Source organism: Ursus americanus, chromosome 1, assembly GCF_024610735.1.
Source record: "Ursus americanus isolate L20-20 chromosome 1, mUrsAme1.1.p, whole genome shotgun sequence".
NCBI classification, from domain to species: Eukaryota; Metazoa; Chordata; class Mammalia; order Carnivora; family Ursidae; genus Ursus; species Ursus americanus.
In genome coordinates, this window is record NC_142127.1 from 59,422,334 (window position 1) to 59,442,171 (window position 19,838).

Genomic DNA, 19,838 nt, shown 5'->3' on the forward strand with positions numbered 1-19,838 from the left:
TGACCACCTTATTCAAAATTGCCCCATCCCTAACACTTTTATCTCCCTTTCCTGCTTTATTTACTGCATTCCCTAATTATCACCAACATTCTATATATTTTACTTAAATTATTTTGTTGTTTTTCCCATCAAAACTTGAGCTCCTGAACAGGGCTGAGATTTTTACTTTGTTGTTTATGTATACCAGTGTGTATCCCATTGTAGTCTTTCAAAAATTGCTTGTTAGAAGAAAGGGAGGAAGGAAGGGGGGAAAATTGATGCATGTTGTTATGGCAGTTTAATACTAGCCATTGCAGATTATAAATGACGCTCTGGCAAATGGTCCACACTGTATATTGGTAGCCACATCTGATAGTGCATGAAGGTGACAGTGTGGAATGATAGGTCTGAAACAGGATCCACGTAGGACTCTAAGCAGCAGCAAATATGGGTGCCTTTTACCTAAGGTAAAGTCTTCTACGAAAATTATTTGGAAATCAAATCATCAGCAAGAGTATTCAGTATGTGGTATTTTGCATTCACTCATGATATGAAAACAATGGTTTATGTGCCAGTTATCAATTTACTGTCTCTCAGCTCTAAACCCACTCTTCATTGCTTCTGCAAAAAGGAAGATGGACCATTGAAGGATTTTTTTCCCTTTGACAACCGGTACGATGCTGAGTTTTGTCAGTGGAAGGCACTGTGTTGGAGAGACCTTTCAGGAGGAAGGCCTGGTCTGCTCCGACGTAGGTCCTGCAGTGTGGACCGTTCTCTGGCGGTACAGGCCAGGCTCCTACAGTGCTCGAGGCTTCTCCGCCACCTGGTCTTGTGCAGGTAGCTTCTCCAGCGCCTGGCTCCTGTAACACACAGTGGCCAGCAGCCCTCCCAGATAATTCCCTGGGGTGGTTCTGTAGTAGTGCCTATGGTGAGACATTTCCCTGCCGACAAGCTTTGCCTGGCGTCCTAGAGGGTGACCTCCCAGCAAGTTCTGCCAGTCAACATCATAGCACTCTCTCTGCCACCCAGTGGACCACGCTCTGCAACAAGATTCAGATTGCAACCCTGGGAGTGTTCTTCCTTGAACTCTCAGCCCCAGGGGTGGTGGCTGCTCTTTATATCTGCTATTCCTATATTGTTTGGACTTCTTTCTAAACAATCCCTCATTACTCCAATCCTGTTACAGTTAATAAACCTTTATTAAACTTTTGCTGTTCAATTTAGTGTGTGGTTTATCTCTACTGATTGGATCCAGGCTGATCCAACCTATAGTGTATAATTATTTTAGTAATGCTTCTTGAATATTTCTAACAGCAGTTCAAGTTATGTTACAATCATGCAGATTATCATAATAACAGCTCTTAATGTTGGAATATTTTTGAGGGTTTTATTCTATCAGTATAAATGGTGTCCAGTGTAAGAATGACCTAATTTTGTGAATGCTTATTATCCACAGAGCGATGAATTCTTCAGTTAAAAAAAAGCGCAAATAGTACAGTTAGATTTTACTCTTGTTTTTTACCCACTCTTTGACTTGCATATTAGCTGGAGAGGAAATTGTTCTGTTGCTTGCACTCTCTAAGCTCCCATTCCCCTCTTTCTATAGTTCAGTTCTCCTAAATTTCTGAATTACTTAATAATCATTGTAATTACTGCTGTGCAACTTCATGAACGCTGAGGGGTAAATGAAAACAGATAATGTCTTGCCACTAGAGATTTGTTTATATATTCTCTTTATAAAAGCGGATGTGTTTTTTCTGAAATAAGAGCCTGAGCTCTGAAGTCAGATTGTCTTAATTTAAATTTCTACTCCATTGCTTACCTAGGTAAATTAACATCTCTAGGCCTCCTCATTAAGTTGTTTTAAAAATGGAGATAATATAAGCTAATCTTTTAGCACAGTACCTGGCACATTGTCCTCAATAAGTATTAGTTACTATTATTAAAGTAGTAAAAGTATAATAGTTACTGGGGTTGAATCCAGCTGGCATCCTCATCTGATAAACCTACTCCCTTAGAAATGACTAGAAAGATAAATACATAAATCTTCAAGAGCACAGGAAAGCAAGAAACAATGTCACCAGTGGAGTAGAAATTATGAGCAATTTCTGAAAGATAGAATGTGGGATTTAGGATAAAAGGAACCACAAATCATGTATACGTAGGACTTCTCTGGAGACAGAGTCATTCCAGAATTGCTCTAAGCTGAGACTATGTATGGATATTGTCTGGGGAGAGTGTGTTGGTGTGGGCTGGGTGTAAGGGTTGGGAGGTGAGTTGGGCATTTGGCCAGTTCCTCCCCACTTTTGCTGAAGAATTAGCAGTGGAGGCCTTTAGCCACTAGTTAAAACAGGGATGTAAGTGCTTTGCTTAGTGAGGCAGATAGCTACTGAGAATACAATGGCATTTCCTCTACCCCCACCATGAAAAACACAAACTCCCCAAATGCCCCCAATAGTAATTAGCATCATTCAACAGTGTGATTTTCACAGAAAAAGAGACAAATAGATCAGTGGCACAAAGTACAGAACAACGGACCCAGATGTATGTATGACTTCTCTTGTTTTGGTCACTGATAGATGCACTAGGGCAATTCAAAGTTAAATACTTTCTCAGGAGCCTCATCACATTACTTAGAGTCTCATACTTGTGATTATAATTTTTTTTTGATCCTGCTTTTTTTCACATCTCCATCTTGCACTTTTTTTTTTTTGTTTTTTTGTTTTGCCTTCCCCCAACCTAAGTAGAATTTAAAATTAGGGGGGAAGATGGCTTACTCAAAAGGTGTGGACAGAGGGAACATTCAGGAGATGGAGAAGCACTTTGAATCTAGCAATAGAAGACAGCCATTGCAACCTCTCGGACAGAAAGTGGAGTGGGTAAAAGAAGTTATCAGACAGAACGCTGGAAAACTTGTAGCCATGGAGAGGACTGCTGGATAGGAGGGAGCAGTGGCCTTAGGTAGAGGCACACAGCCATTGCCAAACTGTGGCCTGACAGGGACGGAGCCCTGGAAATGGGTACCTGGACTTCTCTTTCCTCCCCTCCTCCGATCTCTTCCCTGTAACTTTAATTGGCCAGACTCAGCTGGAAGCAGGAAGTCAGTGGAACCCAAGATGACACAGTCTTTATATATAGGTCTCCTGAGGTGCACGGCAGAACAGAAAAAGATGGTAAATCTGTAGGCTCCAAGAGAGATTATCTAGCATACTAAACACTGAAAATCATTTGGGATCCTGATTCTGCCACCCACCATATTATTATTTTTGGTTTCATAAAATCTGTGAACCTTGTAAGAATGCCATGTCTATCTTTATTCAGGTTATTGACAAAAGGGTTGGATTGCCTAGGATAGAGCATATTACTACATATCATTAGACACAGCTCTCTTAGTTGAGTTTTCCTTTTCAAGTTAATCAACCATTTAAACACTTATAATCCATCACCTAAGTAAACTCTTTTGTATGGTTTACCAGGCCAGTGTGTGTGTGTGTGTGTGTGTGTGTGTGTGTATGTGTGTGTGTTTTTCCTATGCCTAACTTTTCTCCATCCAGCAACCTAGTAATTCCATCACTGAAAGAAGTGGTTCTTTATCTGCCGTGACTTCATAAACCAAAGCTTTCTCTGGTGTATCCTTTTTACAAGTGCTCAGAAGCAAAAATATTTATAAAATTTTCTCAGGATTCGGAAATGTATAATTTCCCATAACAATAGCTTTTTATGTGTAATTTATAGTGTTAACTTAAAAAAAAAAACCAGATATGATAGGGCTGCCTGGGTGGTGCAGTTGGTTAAGCCTCCAAGTCTTGGTTTCAGCTCACGTCATGATCTCAGGGTCATGAGATAGAGCCCTGAGTCAGGCTCCAGACTCAGCAGGAGTCTGCTTGGGATTCCACCCCCCAACCCCCACAAACTAACCAATTAACCAACTAACTAAATAACTAACTAAATAAATAAATATAAACTGAGATAATAATTGCCTATCTTCAGCTGTATGGCTCTCACAGCATGCCTCAAATATGACTGATCTGACTTTGGGCACATCATCAGTAGTTTTTCTCAGTACTTTTTCAACATGTAAAAATAACTCATTTCATATTGGGGGTTCCCCTGTAGACTATTTTTTCATGGAACAAATATTTATTGATCATCTATCATATGTCAGACACTGTTCTAGGCACTGAGGATACAATGGTGAGCAAAACACAAAAATTCCTGCCCCCGTGGAGCTTGTGTTCAAAGTAATACCATTAAGTAATAATCAGATATTATCTACATTGATCTCTTAGCCTTCTGCAGGTAAGATTTTTTCCTATTTTGAAATGTCTGAACCATGGAGTCCTTTTTCTTAAGAGAAGTAGACAAATTGCCAAAGTCTTGGCCTGAAAGGGCAGGATTTTCTAAGGATCTCTGAACACAATTACTCCTGGTCCTGTTGAAGTAAATAGCAGCCTTAAGAAGAAATACAAGAACTCCTCCTTACCAGCATCTTCTTACAATGATAACATCAATTAAAAATGAAAAACAAAAAGTTTAAAGAAAGCAATTTCCTGCTTATCATCACCAGGAAAATTTGTCTACAGACACCAATTGTGTATTTTTTTCATTGTAAGAAAAGATCCCTAAAAATTATAGTTTCGTTTGTTTCAAGTTTTAATTTAAATTATAGTTAGTTAACATAGAGTGTAATATTTGTTTCAGGAGTAGTATTTAGTGATTCTTCACTTACGTATAACACCCAGTGCTCATCACAAGTGCCCTCCTTAATTCCCATAACCCATTTAGCCCATCCCCCACTCACCTCCCCTCCAGCAACCCTCAGTTTCTTCTCTATAGTTGAGTCTGCTTTATAGTTTCCCCCTCTCTTTTTTCCCCCATGTTCTTCTGTTTTGTTTCTTAAATTCTACATATGAGTGAAATAATATGGTATTTGTCTTTCTCTAATTTATTTCACTTCACATAATAGACTCTAACCCCATCCATGTCATTGCAAATGGCAAGATTTCATTCCTTTTTATGGCTGAGTAATATTCCATTGTGTATATATACCACATCTTCTTCATCCATTCACCAGTCAATGGACATTTGGGCTCTTTCCACAATTTGACTATTTATAATGCCGCTATAAACATCAGAGTGCATGTGTCCCTTTGAGTCAGTATTTTTGTATCCTTTTGGTAAATTTGTAGTAGTACAATTGCTGGTTCGTAGGGTAGTTCTATTTTTAACTTTTTGAGGAACCTCCATACTGTTTCCCAGAGTGGCTGTACCAGTTTGCATTCCCACCAACAGTGCAAGAGTGTTCCCCTTTCTCCACATCCTCACCAACATCTGTTGTTTCCTGTGTTGTTAATTTTAGCCATCCTGACAGGGGTGAGGAGATATCTCATTGTAGTTTTGATTTGTATTTTCCTGATGATGAGTGATGTTGAACATCTTTTCATGTGCCTGTTAGTGATCTGCATGTCTTCTTTGGAAAAATGTCTATTCATGTCTTCTGCCCATTTCTTAACTGTGTTATTTGTTTTTTGGGTGTTGAGTTTGATAAGTTCTTTACAGATTTTGGATACTAACCCTTTATCAGATATGTCATTTGTAAATATCTTCTCCCATTCTAAAGGTTGCATTTTGGTTTTGTTGATTGTTTCCTTTGCTGTGCAGAAGCTTTTTATCTCGAAAAAGTCTCAATAGTTCATTTTTGCTTTTGTTTCCCTTGCCTTTGGAGATGTGTCTAGTTGCTATGTCTGATATCAAAGACGTTGCTGCAAAATCCTAGTTTTAAAACTTCCTTCCCCAATGTGCAGCTTATGTTTTTTGAGTCTCATCAAGCTGAGGATATATATATCATATAATATATAATATATATTCAAATATAGGTAGTGAATGTTTTATTAGTGATTTTCAAAAAGAGCCTTATTCATTAAAAATATTAATTAAAATGTATTAATCAAGCCTGATATTTAAAGACAAAAATGTTGATATCTTCTATTCCATGAAGGTATGGAACCCTTGGATGACTGTATCTGTAACATGGGTAAGCTGTTTATTAACTGTCCTCACAAGAAAGTTGAGAGAATTAACAATTGAATGTTAAGTGTTTCTTGGTTGAAAGGTGTTACAATTATTATTACAATAGGATTAAGTAAAATTATTGAAGAAGTTACAATGATAGCACCTATGATTAGTAGCCTAGGAATGAAAATTCTCACTATATAGTTCATCTCCTTAGACTAGGTTAAGCACTTATTTAGATCTCAAGAAGACTCTTTTTTAAAAAAATTAAGTACTAATATAACCTACAATTCTTATTACTTACAGAAAAAAAGCATTCATAAAACTTTTACTTAAGAAGTAAATTACCATTTCAGTAGAGTTAAGAACATGGGAAATCACTAGAATTCAATTTTTTAGTCTTTTCCCATTCAGCAAGGATGGAAAGCTGTGGACCTTGTTCATAATAATACCCCAAGCTGACCACATTGCAGACTCTTGGTCCAGCTGAGGCTCAACTCCACTCATACCAAGAATGACTGGTCTACCTTTTGCAATACTTTGGTCAGAGGAACTTGGAGGCATCAAATCATTCTCTTTTGTTATATGTTAATTTGATAATCATCTCACCTAATCAATGGCTCTATACTTAAATTGTATGAAAAAATATTTTTAAGCTATAAAGTACTATACTAATATTATTATTTTCTTACTCTGAATTGGTCAGGAAAAATCTTTTAGTCCTTTTGGACTTTTTAAAGAAACTTCACTTGTTTTCTGCTTTTGTGAAATATATGTTCACATCACAGGATAACATAATCTGATGTGCTTCTAACACAGAGTGTACCAGCCTTTCCTTATTCTGTAACACTGAGTATACTAGTCCTCCCCTAGTCCATAGCATAGAGTATACCCGTCCTCTCCCAGTCAATAGCATGGGGTATGCCAGTCCTCCCCCAGTGTATAAGATAGTCCCTTGATTCATTTTTACTTTATTTTTTTTTTTAAGATTTTATTTATTTATTCGACAGAGATAGAGACAGCCAGCGAGAGAGGGAACACAAGCAGGGGGAGTGGGAGAGGAAGAAGCAGGCTCATAGCGGAAGAGCCTGATGTGGGGCTCGATCCCATAACGCTAGGATCACGCCCTGAGCCGAAGGCAGATGCTTAACTGCTGTGCCACCCAGGCGCCCCCATTTGTACTTTAAATAATAAAATGTTAATTGCACAATATAATTCATTAGTTAATGAACACACAGATTTTCCAAACAATAAAGTTTCTTGTTATTAGTGTTAGCACTTTATTTTCTCTTGTATTTATAGAACCTCATGGAGGCAACTGGGTGGCTCAGTTGGTTAAGCATCTGACTCTTGATTTCGGCTCAGGTTATGATCTGAGGGTCATGAGATTGAGCTCCATGTAGGGTTCTGCATTCAGTACAGAGTCTCCTTGGGATTCTCTCTCTTCCTCTCTCTCTGCCCCTCCCATGCACTTGCTCTCTTGCTCTCTCTCTCTAAATAAATAAAATCTTAAAAAAAAAAAAAAAAGAACCTCATATATTGTAGCCTAATGTAGGCATAGAACTAATACTCTCAACAAATACTCTTAATAAGTATTGGGTTTCTTAGTACTACTGAGTTATGCTTAGTACTACATATATAAATACTGTTCAAAGCTCAGAACACGTCTAAAAACACTTCTTATGTTTGTAAGTGCATTTTGTGGGGGAAAGAGTTCAATATAACTGTAGGCAATATATAAAAATAATGAAAAGACTTAGAAACTGTTGGGAAGTTGTTGGATAAGAGACAGATTAAGTTGGAATGACAGATGACAGAAATAGAAGTTACCACAGGTTCCCGTGATGGTGCAGGGTACAAGAAGCTGAAAAGCTATAACAAGGAAAATCTATGTAATGGGAGAAATTTTGAGATTCTCTGCTAAAATTTATCAATAATTAAGTTATGATCATGAAGATAATATTAACTACTATTTATGGAACATTTGAATGGATTTTAAAGCACTCATGATAAAAATGTTTCAGTGAGCAATTATAAACATACTTGAAACAAATGAAAAAATAGAAATCCTCAGCAAAGAAATACAAAGCATCACCAGAAAACTAGAAGATATAAATAATAACTAAGTGGAAATTTTAGAATGAAAAGATATGCACAATCAAATCTCAGGAAATGGGCTCAACAATACAGTGGAGAGAACAGAAGAAAGACTCAGTGAGCTGGAAGACAGAACAATAAAAATCACACAATCTGAGCACAGATAAAATAAACTGAAAAAAATGAACAGAGCCTGTACAACGATAACAAAAGATTTACAACTGTTGTTATTAGAGTCCTGGAAGGACAGGTGAAAAGCAAGGCTGAAAAAGTACTTGAAGAAAGAATGGCTGAACATGCCACAAATTTGGACAAAGAAATAAACTGACAGACTAATCAGACCAACAAGACATAGCACTCCCAAATGTGTATGTACCAAACAATACAGATACAGAATATGCAAAGCAAAAACTTAAAGGACTGAAAGAGTAAATAGATAAATCTGCAATCATACTCAGACACTTCACTCCTTACCAATTGATAGGACAGATGTACAAAAAATCAGCAAGGATATAGAACTCAATACCATCAACCAGCAGGATCCAGTTGACGTTTATAGAATACTTCACCCAAATGCAGCAGAATATTCATTTTTTTTTCAAGTGCCAGTGGAACATATATCAAGATAGACAGTATCCTGGGCTATAAGCCAAACCCCAACAAATGTAAAGGAATTGAAATCATGTAGAATGTATTTCTTTAAAAAAAATTTTTTTAAATGTACAGGCAAAGTGTATTTTTTTTAAGATTTTATTTATTCGTTAGAGAGAGAGCGAGCACAAGTGGGGGAGAAACAGGCAGAGGGAGAAGCAGGCTCCCCATGAGCAGGGAGCCTGATGACGTGGGGCTCAGTCCCAGGACCCTGGGATCATGACCTGAGCCAAAGGTAGACAGTCAACTGACTGAGCCACCCAGGTGTTCCTAGAATGTATTTCTTGACCACACTGGAATGATATTACAAATCAGTAATATGAAACAGCAAGAAAATCTCCAAACACTTGTAATTTAAGCAGCATGCTTCAAAATCATCCATTGGGCAAATAAGGCAAATATTTCAGAGAAACAAAAAAATACACTGAACTAAATGAAAATAAAAATAATCATAGAAAAATGTGTGGGACATAACTAAAACAGTGCTGAAACAGAAATTTATTGGAGAAATGAAATGCATACATTAGAGAAAAGGAAAAGCCTCAAATTGATAATCTAAGCCCTTACTTCAAGAACCTAGAAAAAGAAAAACAAAATAAGTTCAAATAACAGAAGGAGGAAAGAAATCAATGAAAACGGAAAAATTATAGAGAAAATCAATGATTAAAACGACCAATAAAATTAACAAACCTCTTATAAGCGTGACAAAGAAAAAAGAGAGAAGGTACAGATTACCAGTATCAGGAATTAAATGGACTATGAAACAGCAGACATCAAGAGGACAAGAGATACAATGAACAGCTCTACACATATAAACTTGGCAACTTAGACAAAATGGACCACTTCTGTGAAAAGCACAAACTACCACAACTCCCCCCAACACGATTAGATAATTTGAATAAGTCTATAAACTATTAGGGAAATTGAATTAGCAATTTAAAAGCTGCTAAAAAGAGAAGTCTCCAAGATTGATTTTCTTTTTCTTTTTTTTTAAGATTTAAAAAAAAATTTTTTGTGAGAAAGAGAGAGTGAGAGAAAGAGCACGAGCAGGGGGAGGGGAAAAGGGAGGGGGAGAGGGAGAAGTAGACTCCCTGCCAAGCTAGGAGCCCGATGGAGACTCGATCCCAGGATCCTGGGATTATAACCTGAATGGAAGGCAGACCCTTAACCGATTGAGCCACCCAGGTGCCCCTCCAAGATCAGATTTTCTTATAAAATGTCACTGGAGAATTCTACCAAATGTTTAAAAGGAATTAACAATAGCTCTAGACAATTTCTTCCAGAAAATAGAAGAGGAGAGAACACTTCCCAATTCATTTTATGGAGCCAGCATTAGTCTCATACCAAAACCAGACAAGGACAGTGGAAAAAAGAAAACTACAGCCAATATAACTCCTGAAATATAAATGCAAAAATCCTTGACAAAATACTAGCAAATAGAATTCAGCTATATAAAAAATGAATTGTATACTATGATGGAGTGGGTCTTGTTTCAGGTATGCAAAAGTGGTTGAACATTTGAGAGTCAATCAGTATAATCCACCTGATTACCAGGCAAAGAAGAAAAATCACACAATCATGTCGACCAGTGCAGAAAAAGCGTTTGACAAAGTGCAATACCAACTGAGCATCCTCCAAGAAAAATAAGAAAAATGGAGAATTTTCTCAACTTGATGAAGAGGAGCTACAAAAGCCCAATAGCTAACATACTTAATGGTGGAAAGTCTGCATGCTGCTGCTTCTTTTTTTAAAAATTGGGAACAAGGCAAGGATGTGCATTCTCACCAATCTTCTTCAATATATTACTTCAATTTCTAGCCAGTGCAATAAATCAAGAAAAGGAAATAAATGGTATACAGATCAAAGAAGAAGAAATAAGTCTTCATTTTTCAGACAACACTGTTGTCTACATAAAAAATTTCAAAGAATCCACAAAAAGACTAGAATAAGTTAAAGTTCAGCAAGGTTGTAGCATACCAGATAAATATCTAAAATTAACTGTATTTCTACATACTAGCAATGAACACTTGGTCACCAAAATTTAAAAGGCAATACCATTTATAATCACTCAAAAAAGAGAGAGAGAGAGACAGAGAGAAATACTTAGATATAAATCTAACAAAATATATATAGGACTTCTATGCCCCAAATCTCAGAATGCTGATGAAAGAAATTGAAGATCAAAATAAATGGAGAAATATACCATGTTCATTAATTGAAAGATTCACCATAGTAAAGATGTCAATTTCCCCCAGGTTGATATACAGGTTTAATGCAATTCCTATCAAAATCTCAGCAAGAATTTTTATAGATATAAATAAGATTATTCTAAAATGTATATGGAAAGGCTGAGCGTTCGGCTCAGGTCATGATTCTGGGTTCCAGGATCGAGCCTCTCCTTGAGCTCCCTGCTCAGCAGGGAGTCTGCCTCTATCTCTGCCCCTCCCCCACTCCTGCTACCTCTCTCTCTTTTTCTCAAACAAATAAATAAAATCTTAAAAAAAAAAAAAAAAGACCAGACCATATAATTGAAACTTGGGGAACAACAACATTTAAAGCCTGGACAGGGAAGGATGAGTCAAGAAAAGAAACTAAGCCATATGATCAGAGAGGAAAACCAAGAAAGTATAATGTGAAATAAACTAAGGAGAATTTCAAAGAGCATTTAATGTGAACTAATGCTGTTGAGATTTATTTAAAGTGAGGACTGAAAATGTCTTGGATTCAGTTTCATGGAGATCTTTGGTGACCCTGGCAAGAGCTGTTTGGTGGGTCAATGGGGAAAGAAGCCAAATTAGTTTATTAAAAGCTATGTAATATGCTGAATGACAGATAAGAACATTAGGATAAATTTCAGCTACTGAATATATATTTTATATATCTATCACTAGGTGAATAAGACAATGTATTACATATGAGGTAGTTACTATTATGTCCACTATTCAGATAATAGAGCTAACTTTTAGAGATTTTAATATCACATACTAATTTAAAATCAAGATTTGCTCCTGTCCTCAACAAAATACTGCTTCCCTAAATGACGACATTGTCAAGTAAGAAAAGATTCATTTTTCCATCGATTTTTTTGCTCACAGTTTTTTACATAAACTGGGGCAAAATGTATGACCTTCAAACATCTTAGAATTTGGGCTTATTGAATAAAAAATAATTTAATTAGGGAAAAAGTCAAATATACACAAAATTATAGAGAATAGCATAATCAATTACCCATCAGTAATTACCACCCCATGGCTTTTCCTGTTTAAAGGATACCTTTAGACATTATGCTCCTTCCCAGTACCTGCCTTCACCATCCCAACAGATTATTCCAAGCCAAATCCCAGACAAATCTCTTTCTAAAATCAATCCTATTTTTTTTCAAAGCTGTCTATTTTGCCCACTATAAACTTCCACAGCGCTTTCAAATATGTGATTAAATCTATATGATAGTTCAAATACAAAAGCAGGGGAAAAAATTACACCTGAAAGTTATACGAGTTTTTAAAAACTATACCTTATTTTTTGGAGCAGTTTTAAATTCACAGCAAATTTCTTACATGACCTCTGTCCGTGCTCCCCTCCCCACCATTCCCTGCCAGAATAGTACATTTGTTATGACTGGTGAATCTACACTGACACTTCATTATCATCTAAATTCCATCATTTATATTATGGTTCACTCTTCCCGTTGTATGTTCTGTGGTTTGAACAAATTTGTAATGACATGTATCCACTATTATGTATCATACAGGGTAGTTTCACTGCCCTAAAAGTCCTCTGGGTTGTACCTACTCATCCCTCCCTCTCAAAGTTATGTAAATTTTGATGTTACTTTTTCACTTCCAACAGATGCAAAGAACCATTTAATTGATTTAAAGACAACAGGTGAATCAGCTTTACTGATGTTTCCTGACATTTGGCTGCCCCCTTTCTGCCAGTTGTTTACTGTAATGAAATGGTAAGACAAAACTTATTTCCAAATGTAATAGTTTATTTTTAATTTATAAAGACATGGTTTTGGTGATTATTTATGGAAGTCAGATAGTGCAAATAGTAACTAATGGATTTGTATTTTTCTAGACATGTTCCCTACATCTTAAACATCACAAAAGTCTCTTGGAGATCACTTGTCCTTGGGCCCTACGAAGTCATGGTTCCTCTGTGTGCTTTATGTGACATCACAGTCTAAGTGACTGGCAGACCATGCCACACCAACTGCCAAAGGCTGAGATGAGGAGAACATGAGTGATAAGGTGCTTCCTCTCCTTGCTTTCTTTCTGAAGGTGATAAACTGTCCTATTCTTAAAGTTTTCCTAAAGGTGGCTATCTCTTTTTCTCCACTTCAATTTTAAAAAGTTATTTGTTTTTATTTTTCGAATAGACTGTGCATGGGGCTTTTAAGAGAATGAATTTATGCTTATATATAAATACTGCATATTGATAAACATAAGTAGAAACTGAGTATTGAGTATATATGATATATACACAAGCAGTTTGGCTGTGAATATATCAAATATATTGAACATAAAAAAACTTTGAGATTTCACATATTTCTGACTTTTAAAAATTTTGTTTTGACTTTAGAAGAAAGTTGAAATATACATAATGTCCAGAACTAATTTTCAAGTTGGGCTCTCTGTAACCCCAGGTACCCCACCCAAGGGTTTCGAGGGTCACCTGAAAGTGTGATAGTCCATAGACAGTTTAGGGCACAAGAGTCTGAGTTAGTGGGCCTCATATCCTTCTCATTTTTTCCCAACCAGAGCAGCTCTGTTGTATGTACTAAATATTTGCACAATATTTTGTTTAAAGAAAGGGTTCCTCACCTAAGTTTGAATATCAGTAGTCTACAAAGATAGCACTTTGAGGAAATCTTATGCCATCAGAGGGCAGACTTCAGGGAATCATGAATACAGAATAGAAATAGGGAATAGGTGTTTCACTTTATGTGAAATTTTATTTAATATGTTCAGAAAGGAAAGGAGGAAAACAAGTATTGTAATTAAGATAATAATATTCATGTTTAGAAGAATATGGTGAACATGCAATATTGTTACAGATTGTAGTTTAATAAGAAATACAAAAATGTAAAATCCTGCCACCCAGGTTTTTCATTCAAGATAATCCAAGTTATGATAATTTCATTTTATCAAAAAGGTTAATTAGAATTATAAACTTCCTTTTATAATATAAATAATAAGCACTTATAATAGACTTAATGTGAAAAATTACAATTTAAAAAAATCTGAAATCTTACAAAATTGTATCAAAATGTCAGACAATTAACCTTTATCCAATGTTTCTTTATTTGGAGCTCATTCACTCATTTACTCTTTCAATATGTTACTCATTTACTTTCCCAATATACGGTTACTGAAAATTGATGGAAATACAGAAAAGAAAAAGTTATGGACCCTATCCTCGAGAAAATCCATCTGTGGGTGGGGTTGAAAAGAAGACTTAAAAAATAAATATCTTATAGAAAGTGAGTTGCAGAAATAACGCATTGGACATTCTGAAATGGAATGATGACTGAGGGCTGGCATGGCTGGGGCAAGCTTCATGGTGGAAGAGAGGCTTGAACTGCTACTTGTTTGTTTTTAAATTTTATTTATTTGTCAGAGACAGAAAGAGAAAGAGTCCAATGTGGGGCTTGCTCCCAGAACCCTGGGATCATGACCTGAACGGAAGGTAGATGCTTAATCGACTGAGCCACCCAGCGTCCCTTGAGCTGCTACTTGTAGAAAGGACAGGACTTCATAAATTGGGGAGGAAAGTAAAGAGGGGTTGCTGTGATCAAGGAATAGAGTGTGAATGCCTTTCACAAGAGATTGAAGGTTTGCCCAGGGAAATAATGGGAGAATTGACTTAAGAAGTTTAGAGTAAAGGGACCCGATTTTTGAAGCCAGAGTGCTCAACCACTTTCAGGTGAAATTAGGATGACAATGTGTATTCTCTTTTAGGCTGCCTATTGCAACCTCTAAAATAGATGCTCCTACCCTCCTGTCTCAGTCTCTTTGGTCTGTTATAATAGAATACCATAGGCTGGATGACTTATAAGATAGACATTTATTTCTCACAGTTGTGGAGGTTGGGAAGTCTGAGATCAAGGCACTAGCAGATCTGGTGTCTGGTGAGAGGCTGCTTCACGGTTCACAGATGGCAGTCTTGTCACTATATCCTCACAAGGCAGAGGTAGGAGGCATGGAGGGCTCTACAGGGTCCCTTTTATAAGACTAGGAATTTCATCCATGAGGGCTCCATTCCATGACCTGATCACTTCCCGATGGCTCACTTCCAAAAACCATCAGATTGAGGGTTAGGATTTCAACATTTGAATTTGGGGGGACACACACATTCAGTCTATAGTACCTTACACCCTGAGATTCTGGTTTTCCCTTTCCCTTTGTGCCCAGGTGAGAATGTATGATTGTTTGGTATATGTTGCACATGAGAAGCTTATGGATTTGAGGATAAGGGGGTTGCTGTAGAGAACAGGAAGTCAGTGAGAGCTTTTGAACATCTAGGTAAGATGTACAAAGAAGAGAGTATTGGGTAGTGGTATGTTAGATTTGGTGGGAGAGACTCAAAGAAAGGAAACATTAAATGTTGACTACAATTGTCTAAGAATTGAGGAGACAGAAAAAATAAGAGTTGGTATCTGAATGTTTGATGGCAGGGAAGGTGGAAGCCAGAAAAAAGCAAAGTGGACCAGGCACCTGTATTAGGCATAACCACTTTTTTTACGGTATTGTTTCTATTTTACAGAAAATAAAATCTGGAGATATTCAGTACAAATCCAAGTAATATAGGATTTAAGTGGGCAAGCTGGACTCTGAATTCAAGTCTGTTTGACCTTAAATTCTGCTTTCATGTTATGATTTTAATTTTGGGTCTCTATGAGACTAATAGAAAAAGGGACAAATGGACTGGGGCTTGTTTTAGGGGTAAGATGTTTGTTTGTTTTTTTTGTTTTTGTTTTTGAGGTTTGAAATGCTGGTAGATTGTTCAGCAAGCATCTAGAAAAGTAGCATTTGGCCTTAGAGAGTGGTGGGGCATTAACTGCACAGATGAGAAGAGAGAGGGGACCAAGTTTTGATTAACAATCATATGTCCAAGTTAGAATGAAATGAAATCAGGTACGGAAAAGTTAGGGAAAGAGGAGAAAGTTGTAAGGAGAAATAGGAAGTGTAGCATCACCAAAATAGGAAAAAAACACTTGTATTGAGGAAAAGATTGTCAAAGCTGTTAAATATTGCAGATGTCAAAGAGGCAGGTCTTGACTTGGCAATTACGAGAAAGAGTTGGGGTCAGTGGTTTCAAAAGAGGATTTACACAGGGGCCAGTATGTAATGAATTAAAAAATTAAGGAAAGATATCATCTACTAAAGTCTGTAGACCCTGCTTTTGAGATCTTGAAAAAAAGAGAAGAATGTGAGTGAAATTAGTGCATGGTATCTAGAAGAAGGAGCAACGTCTAGAGAAGGTTTTTTGATAGGGCATTAAACTGGGCATCTTTATAACTTGATAAGAAAAGAGCCAGTTGAAAGCGTAGAAGAATGAAATGCAAGTGAAGAAAGGAAAATGACTTTCTTTCTTAAAAACAACAACAAAAAAACCCCAAGTTTTTAATTGGAAGAATAACAATAGTAAATAACACCTATAATCAGGCACTAAAAAGTTACACAGAATAAGTTAAAGGCCCTTCTTAAGCACTCCAATTTACAAATCCCTGTTAATAGTTTAGCACAAATGTTTTCCAACTTCTTCCTTTATTTAAATAAGCATTCCCCTCACCCCTTTGCATATGTATCCAAATATTCTTTTAAAGAAATAAGATAAAATGATGCCACATATATCTTTTCAAATTGCTTCTTTCAGAATATCAATCATGAAGATTTTTCTAGGTCAATACACACATCAAATATATCTCCTGATTTTTAACAGGTGCATATGTTCTTTTGTTTGGCTAGATCACAACTTATATAGAAATTCCTTCATTTATGAACTCTTCGTGGTACCTTCATTCTAAAAAGGGGATTGGTGGGTGTGTTGGGCTGAACGATAACCCCTGTAGGCATCTTCACTCTAATCTCTGGAACATATGAATGTTACCTTACAGGGCAAAAGGTGCTTTGCAGATATGACTATTGACTTACTCAGTACAACTGGATATTGAAGTGAGAAGATTAACTTGGATTATCTCAGTGGGCCCTAAATATAATCACAAATGTCCTTATAAGAGGAAGGGACAGGGAAAGTTTACTACAGAACAAGTGCATGTGAGGGGCGCCAGGGTGGCTCAGTTGTTAAGTGTCTGCCTTTGGCTCAGGGCATGATCCCGGCATTCTGGGATCGAGCCCCACATCAGGCTCTTCTGCTGGAAGCCTGCTTCTTCCTCTCCTATTCTCCCTGCTTGTGTTCCCTCTCTCCCTGGCAGTCTCTATCTCTGTCAAATAAATAAAATCTTAAAAAATAAAAAAAAAAAGTGCATGTGATGCCAGAAGCAGAGAGAAGCAGTGTCAGGGAGATAGAAGATGCTATGCCACTGTCTTTGAAGGGGGAAGAAGGAGCTGTGAGTCCAAGGAAATAGATTTTCCCCTGAAGCCTCCAGAAGAAACCAGTCTTGCTGACACCTTGATTTTAGCCCCGTAAGACTCACTTCAAATTTCTGGCCTCAGAACTATAAAAGATACATTTTTGTTGGTTTAAGCCACCAAATTTGTCCTAAAGTGGTATGACCTCATCTGAACTTGGTAACATCTACAAAGACCTTATTTCCAAATAAGGTCACATAAATATGTACTGGAGGTTAGACCTTGAACATACCTTTTTGAGGGACACAATTCAACCCACATACCTGTTAAAAAAAAAAATTAAATTGGTTTTAGGTTTGGTTTCTGGGAACTTGCCAGCAATTAAGTAACGCTTAAATTGTTATTGCCTCACTCAGTTGCAACATTCTTGCTGGATTTGGGATTTCAGGAAATCCCAGAGGAAAGAGGGAGGAAGGATGGGTGGGTATTTAGAGGTTAATGAGTTTGTTATGGAGCAGAGAGCATCTCAAAATATATACATGAAGCATATCATTTTCATAAAGTTAACAAAACTAAACATATTTTTGCATACAGATATAGAATGTGAGTGCATGTAACCTATATTTGAAGACCCTCTAAAGAAAAGCAGAAAAGTGGGGGAAGGACGGAAGGAGCGCACAGGTTCTCCAGTGTGGTGGGTTCACGTGCGTTCATTATTAGCCTACATTGTTTAAAATCTTTTCTATGTATTAATACGTAATAAAACGGCATATGCATTATGCTTAATGTTAAATTGTGCCTCTATAACAACTTTTTTTTTTAATGGCATAGAGACCGTAGGAAATATAGTTTGAGAATGGGACTCATACACTAAGCCCGAAATCAATATTGGAAAGCGGCACCAACTGCTTCATTAAGGGAATTTTTCCAGGCGTTATTTGGAAAAGCTAACAGATGACAGGGCACTGAGTAAACTCACGCTAATTATAAAACCGTGAGTAAAAGAACTTGAGCTTACATGAAACTCCAGCACCAACCATTCAGGAGGCGCACAGCGTCCGCAAAAACATTCTCAGAACCATCATTCCCACTGTAGTTCATCACATTCCCTGCTAAATTCTTGCTGGAAAGGCAGAGTCTGCGCAAAGATGTTTGCCCGATTCCAAAATGACGGCTGCGGCGCCCACAATACCTACATAGCGCATGTCCGGAAGTTACGCCACCTCATAAGGCAGCGCGCCCTTACCCGTGGGGAGAGTTTCCGCCATTTTTGAAAATCGGGAAGGTCCGGGGCCAAGTGTAGTTGCTGCTGCGATGGCAGCCTTTGCTGTGGAACCCCAGGCGCCCACATTGGGTGAGTGAAAAACTACTACTTCTCGCCGGCGCTGCGATCCACGCCGTAGGCCTGGGAGCAAGCAAGACTAAAAGCCAATAGTCATCAGGCTCTTCGCTAGTTTCAGTCGCGGGGACGAGCCCCTGGTTCACCCCCAGGTTTCTACTTGTCCCCTTGCTCAGGGGGTCGCCACCCTGTAGCCAGCAAGGCGGCTCCGGGAAGCTGCGGGCTCTGGGTTGGGTGTGGAAATGACTGTCGAGTGGTTACTACGCCTTTTTGTCTCCCCCCCCCCCCCCCGCTCCCCACGCGGGCCTCGCTCGACCTGCCCAAACCTGAGACCCTCCCAGGGCTGGGGACGCGATGCTGAGTTCCCAGATCCCGGGAGGCTTTAATGGGAAGGAGCTGAACGGCGTACACGTGGGTGGGCGGTGCCCTGGAGTGTGGTTACGATTTACCGTTCTTTGGTCACCTGGCCTTTTAGTTCCTGTTTGATTCTTTTCCTCTCCTGGGCCTTGTAAAAAGTAATCTGTTATTACTAGAAACTTGAATCGTGCGACATTTAACCCGTTGATTATAGCTGTGAAGATATTGGCGTTAATAAGGAGCCAGCAGTTAGTACCATTTTCCCGCCTTTATCTTGGGGAAGTGACTTTGTAGGAGGTCTTTTCCTCTAAGCAGTCACGTAATGAATTTTTTTAAAAAAAAAAATTCCCATTGTTTAACGGAGAGCCTTGCTGAAAATGTTATCGTTGGAAAAAAAATCAAGTGAAGAGGATGTCGATTTCCTTTTTCTTTGCTGACTTTTGGCACTTGTGAGAACCGTCAAGATTTTTAGAGCGGAAAAGTGCTATCATAGAGACGTATTTGAAAATTAAGCTACAACATTCTGAGCTTGGAAAAGAGAGCCAGCGCGATATGTGTTTGTAGAATTAGGGTTGTTTTTTTTTTTTTTTTTTTTTTTAGATTTGAAGGGTGTTTAGTGCTTGCCATGCTTTGTGCAAAATGTTTCTTTTCAGACTAGAGTAACTTGATTTTAGTTTTGGTCCTAAAAAACTAAATGCATAACGTCAGTGCAGGTGCTCTGCTACCTTTAAACTTACGTACAGATAATGGTCTAGGTATTTATGCTTTGTATTATTTTAGAGAACAGGAGACCATTCATTTCCAGTTCCAAAGTTTTCTACTTAAAACATTTTGGGAGTGCATATTTCTTGGGACTGCAAATGTGA

General features: G+C 37.7%; 1 protein-coding gene and 1 long non-coding RNA gene across 2 annotated transcripts in view; one reads left to right on the forward strand and one right to left on the reverse strand.

Moving 5' to 3' along the window:
* Positions 1–18,428, reverse strand: part of LOC123798112 (uncharacterized) — a 24,992-nt gene extending 6,564 nt beyond the window's left edge. Inside the window, exons 1-2 of the long non-coding RNA XR_015724336.1 lie at positions 18,295–18,428; positions 17,569–17,599 (exon numbers count right to left, since the gene is read on the reverse strand). This is a non-coding gene — a long non-coding RNA (uncharacterized LOC123798112). The remainder of the gene's footprint in view (positions 1–17,568; positions 17,600–18,294) is intronic.
* Positions 18,429–18,517: 89 nt separating this feature from the next.
* NUP35 (nucleoporin 35) overlaps positions 18,518–19,838 on the forward strand; it is a 44,226-nt gene continuing 42,905 nt past the window's right edge. Inside the window, exon 1 of the mRNA XM_045806271.2 lies at positions 18,518–18,630. Coding sequence (XP_045662227.1) covers positions 18,591–18,630 — 40 coding nt within the window. The 5' untranslated portion in view covers positions 18,518–18,590. The remainder of the gene's footprint in view (positions 18,631–19,838) is intronic.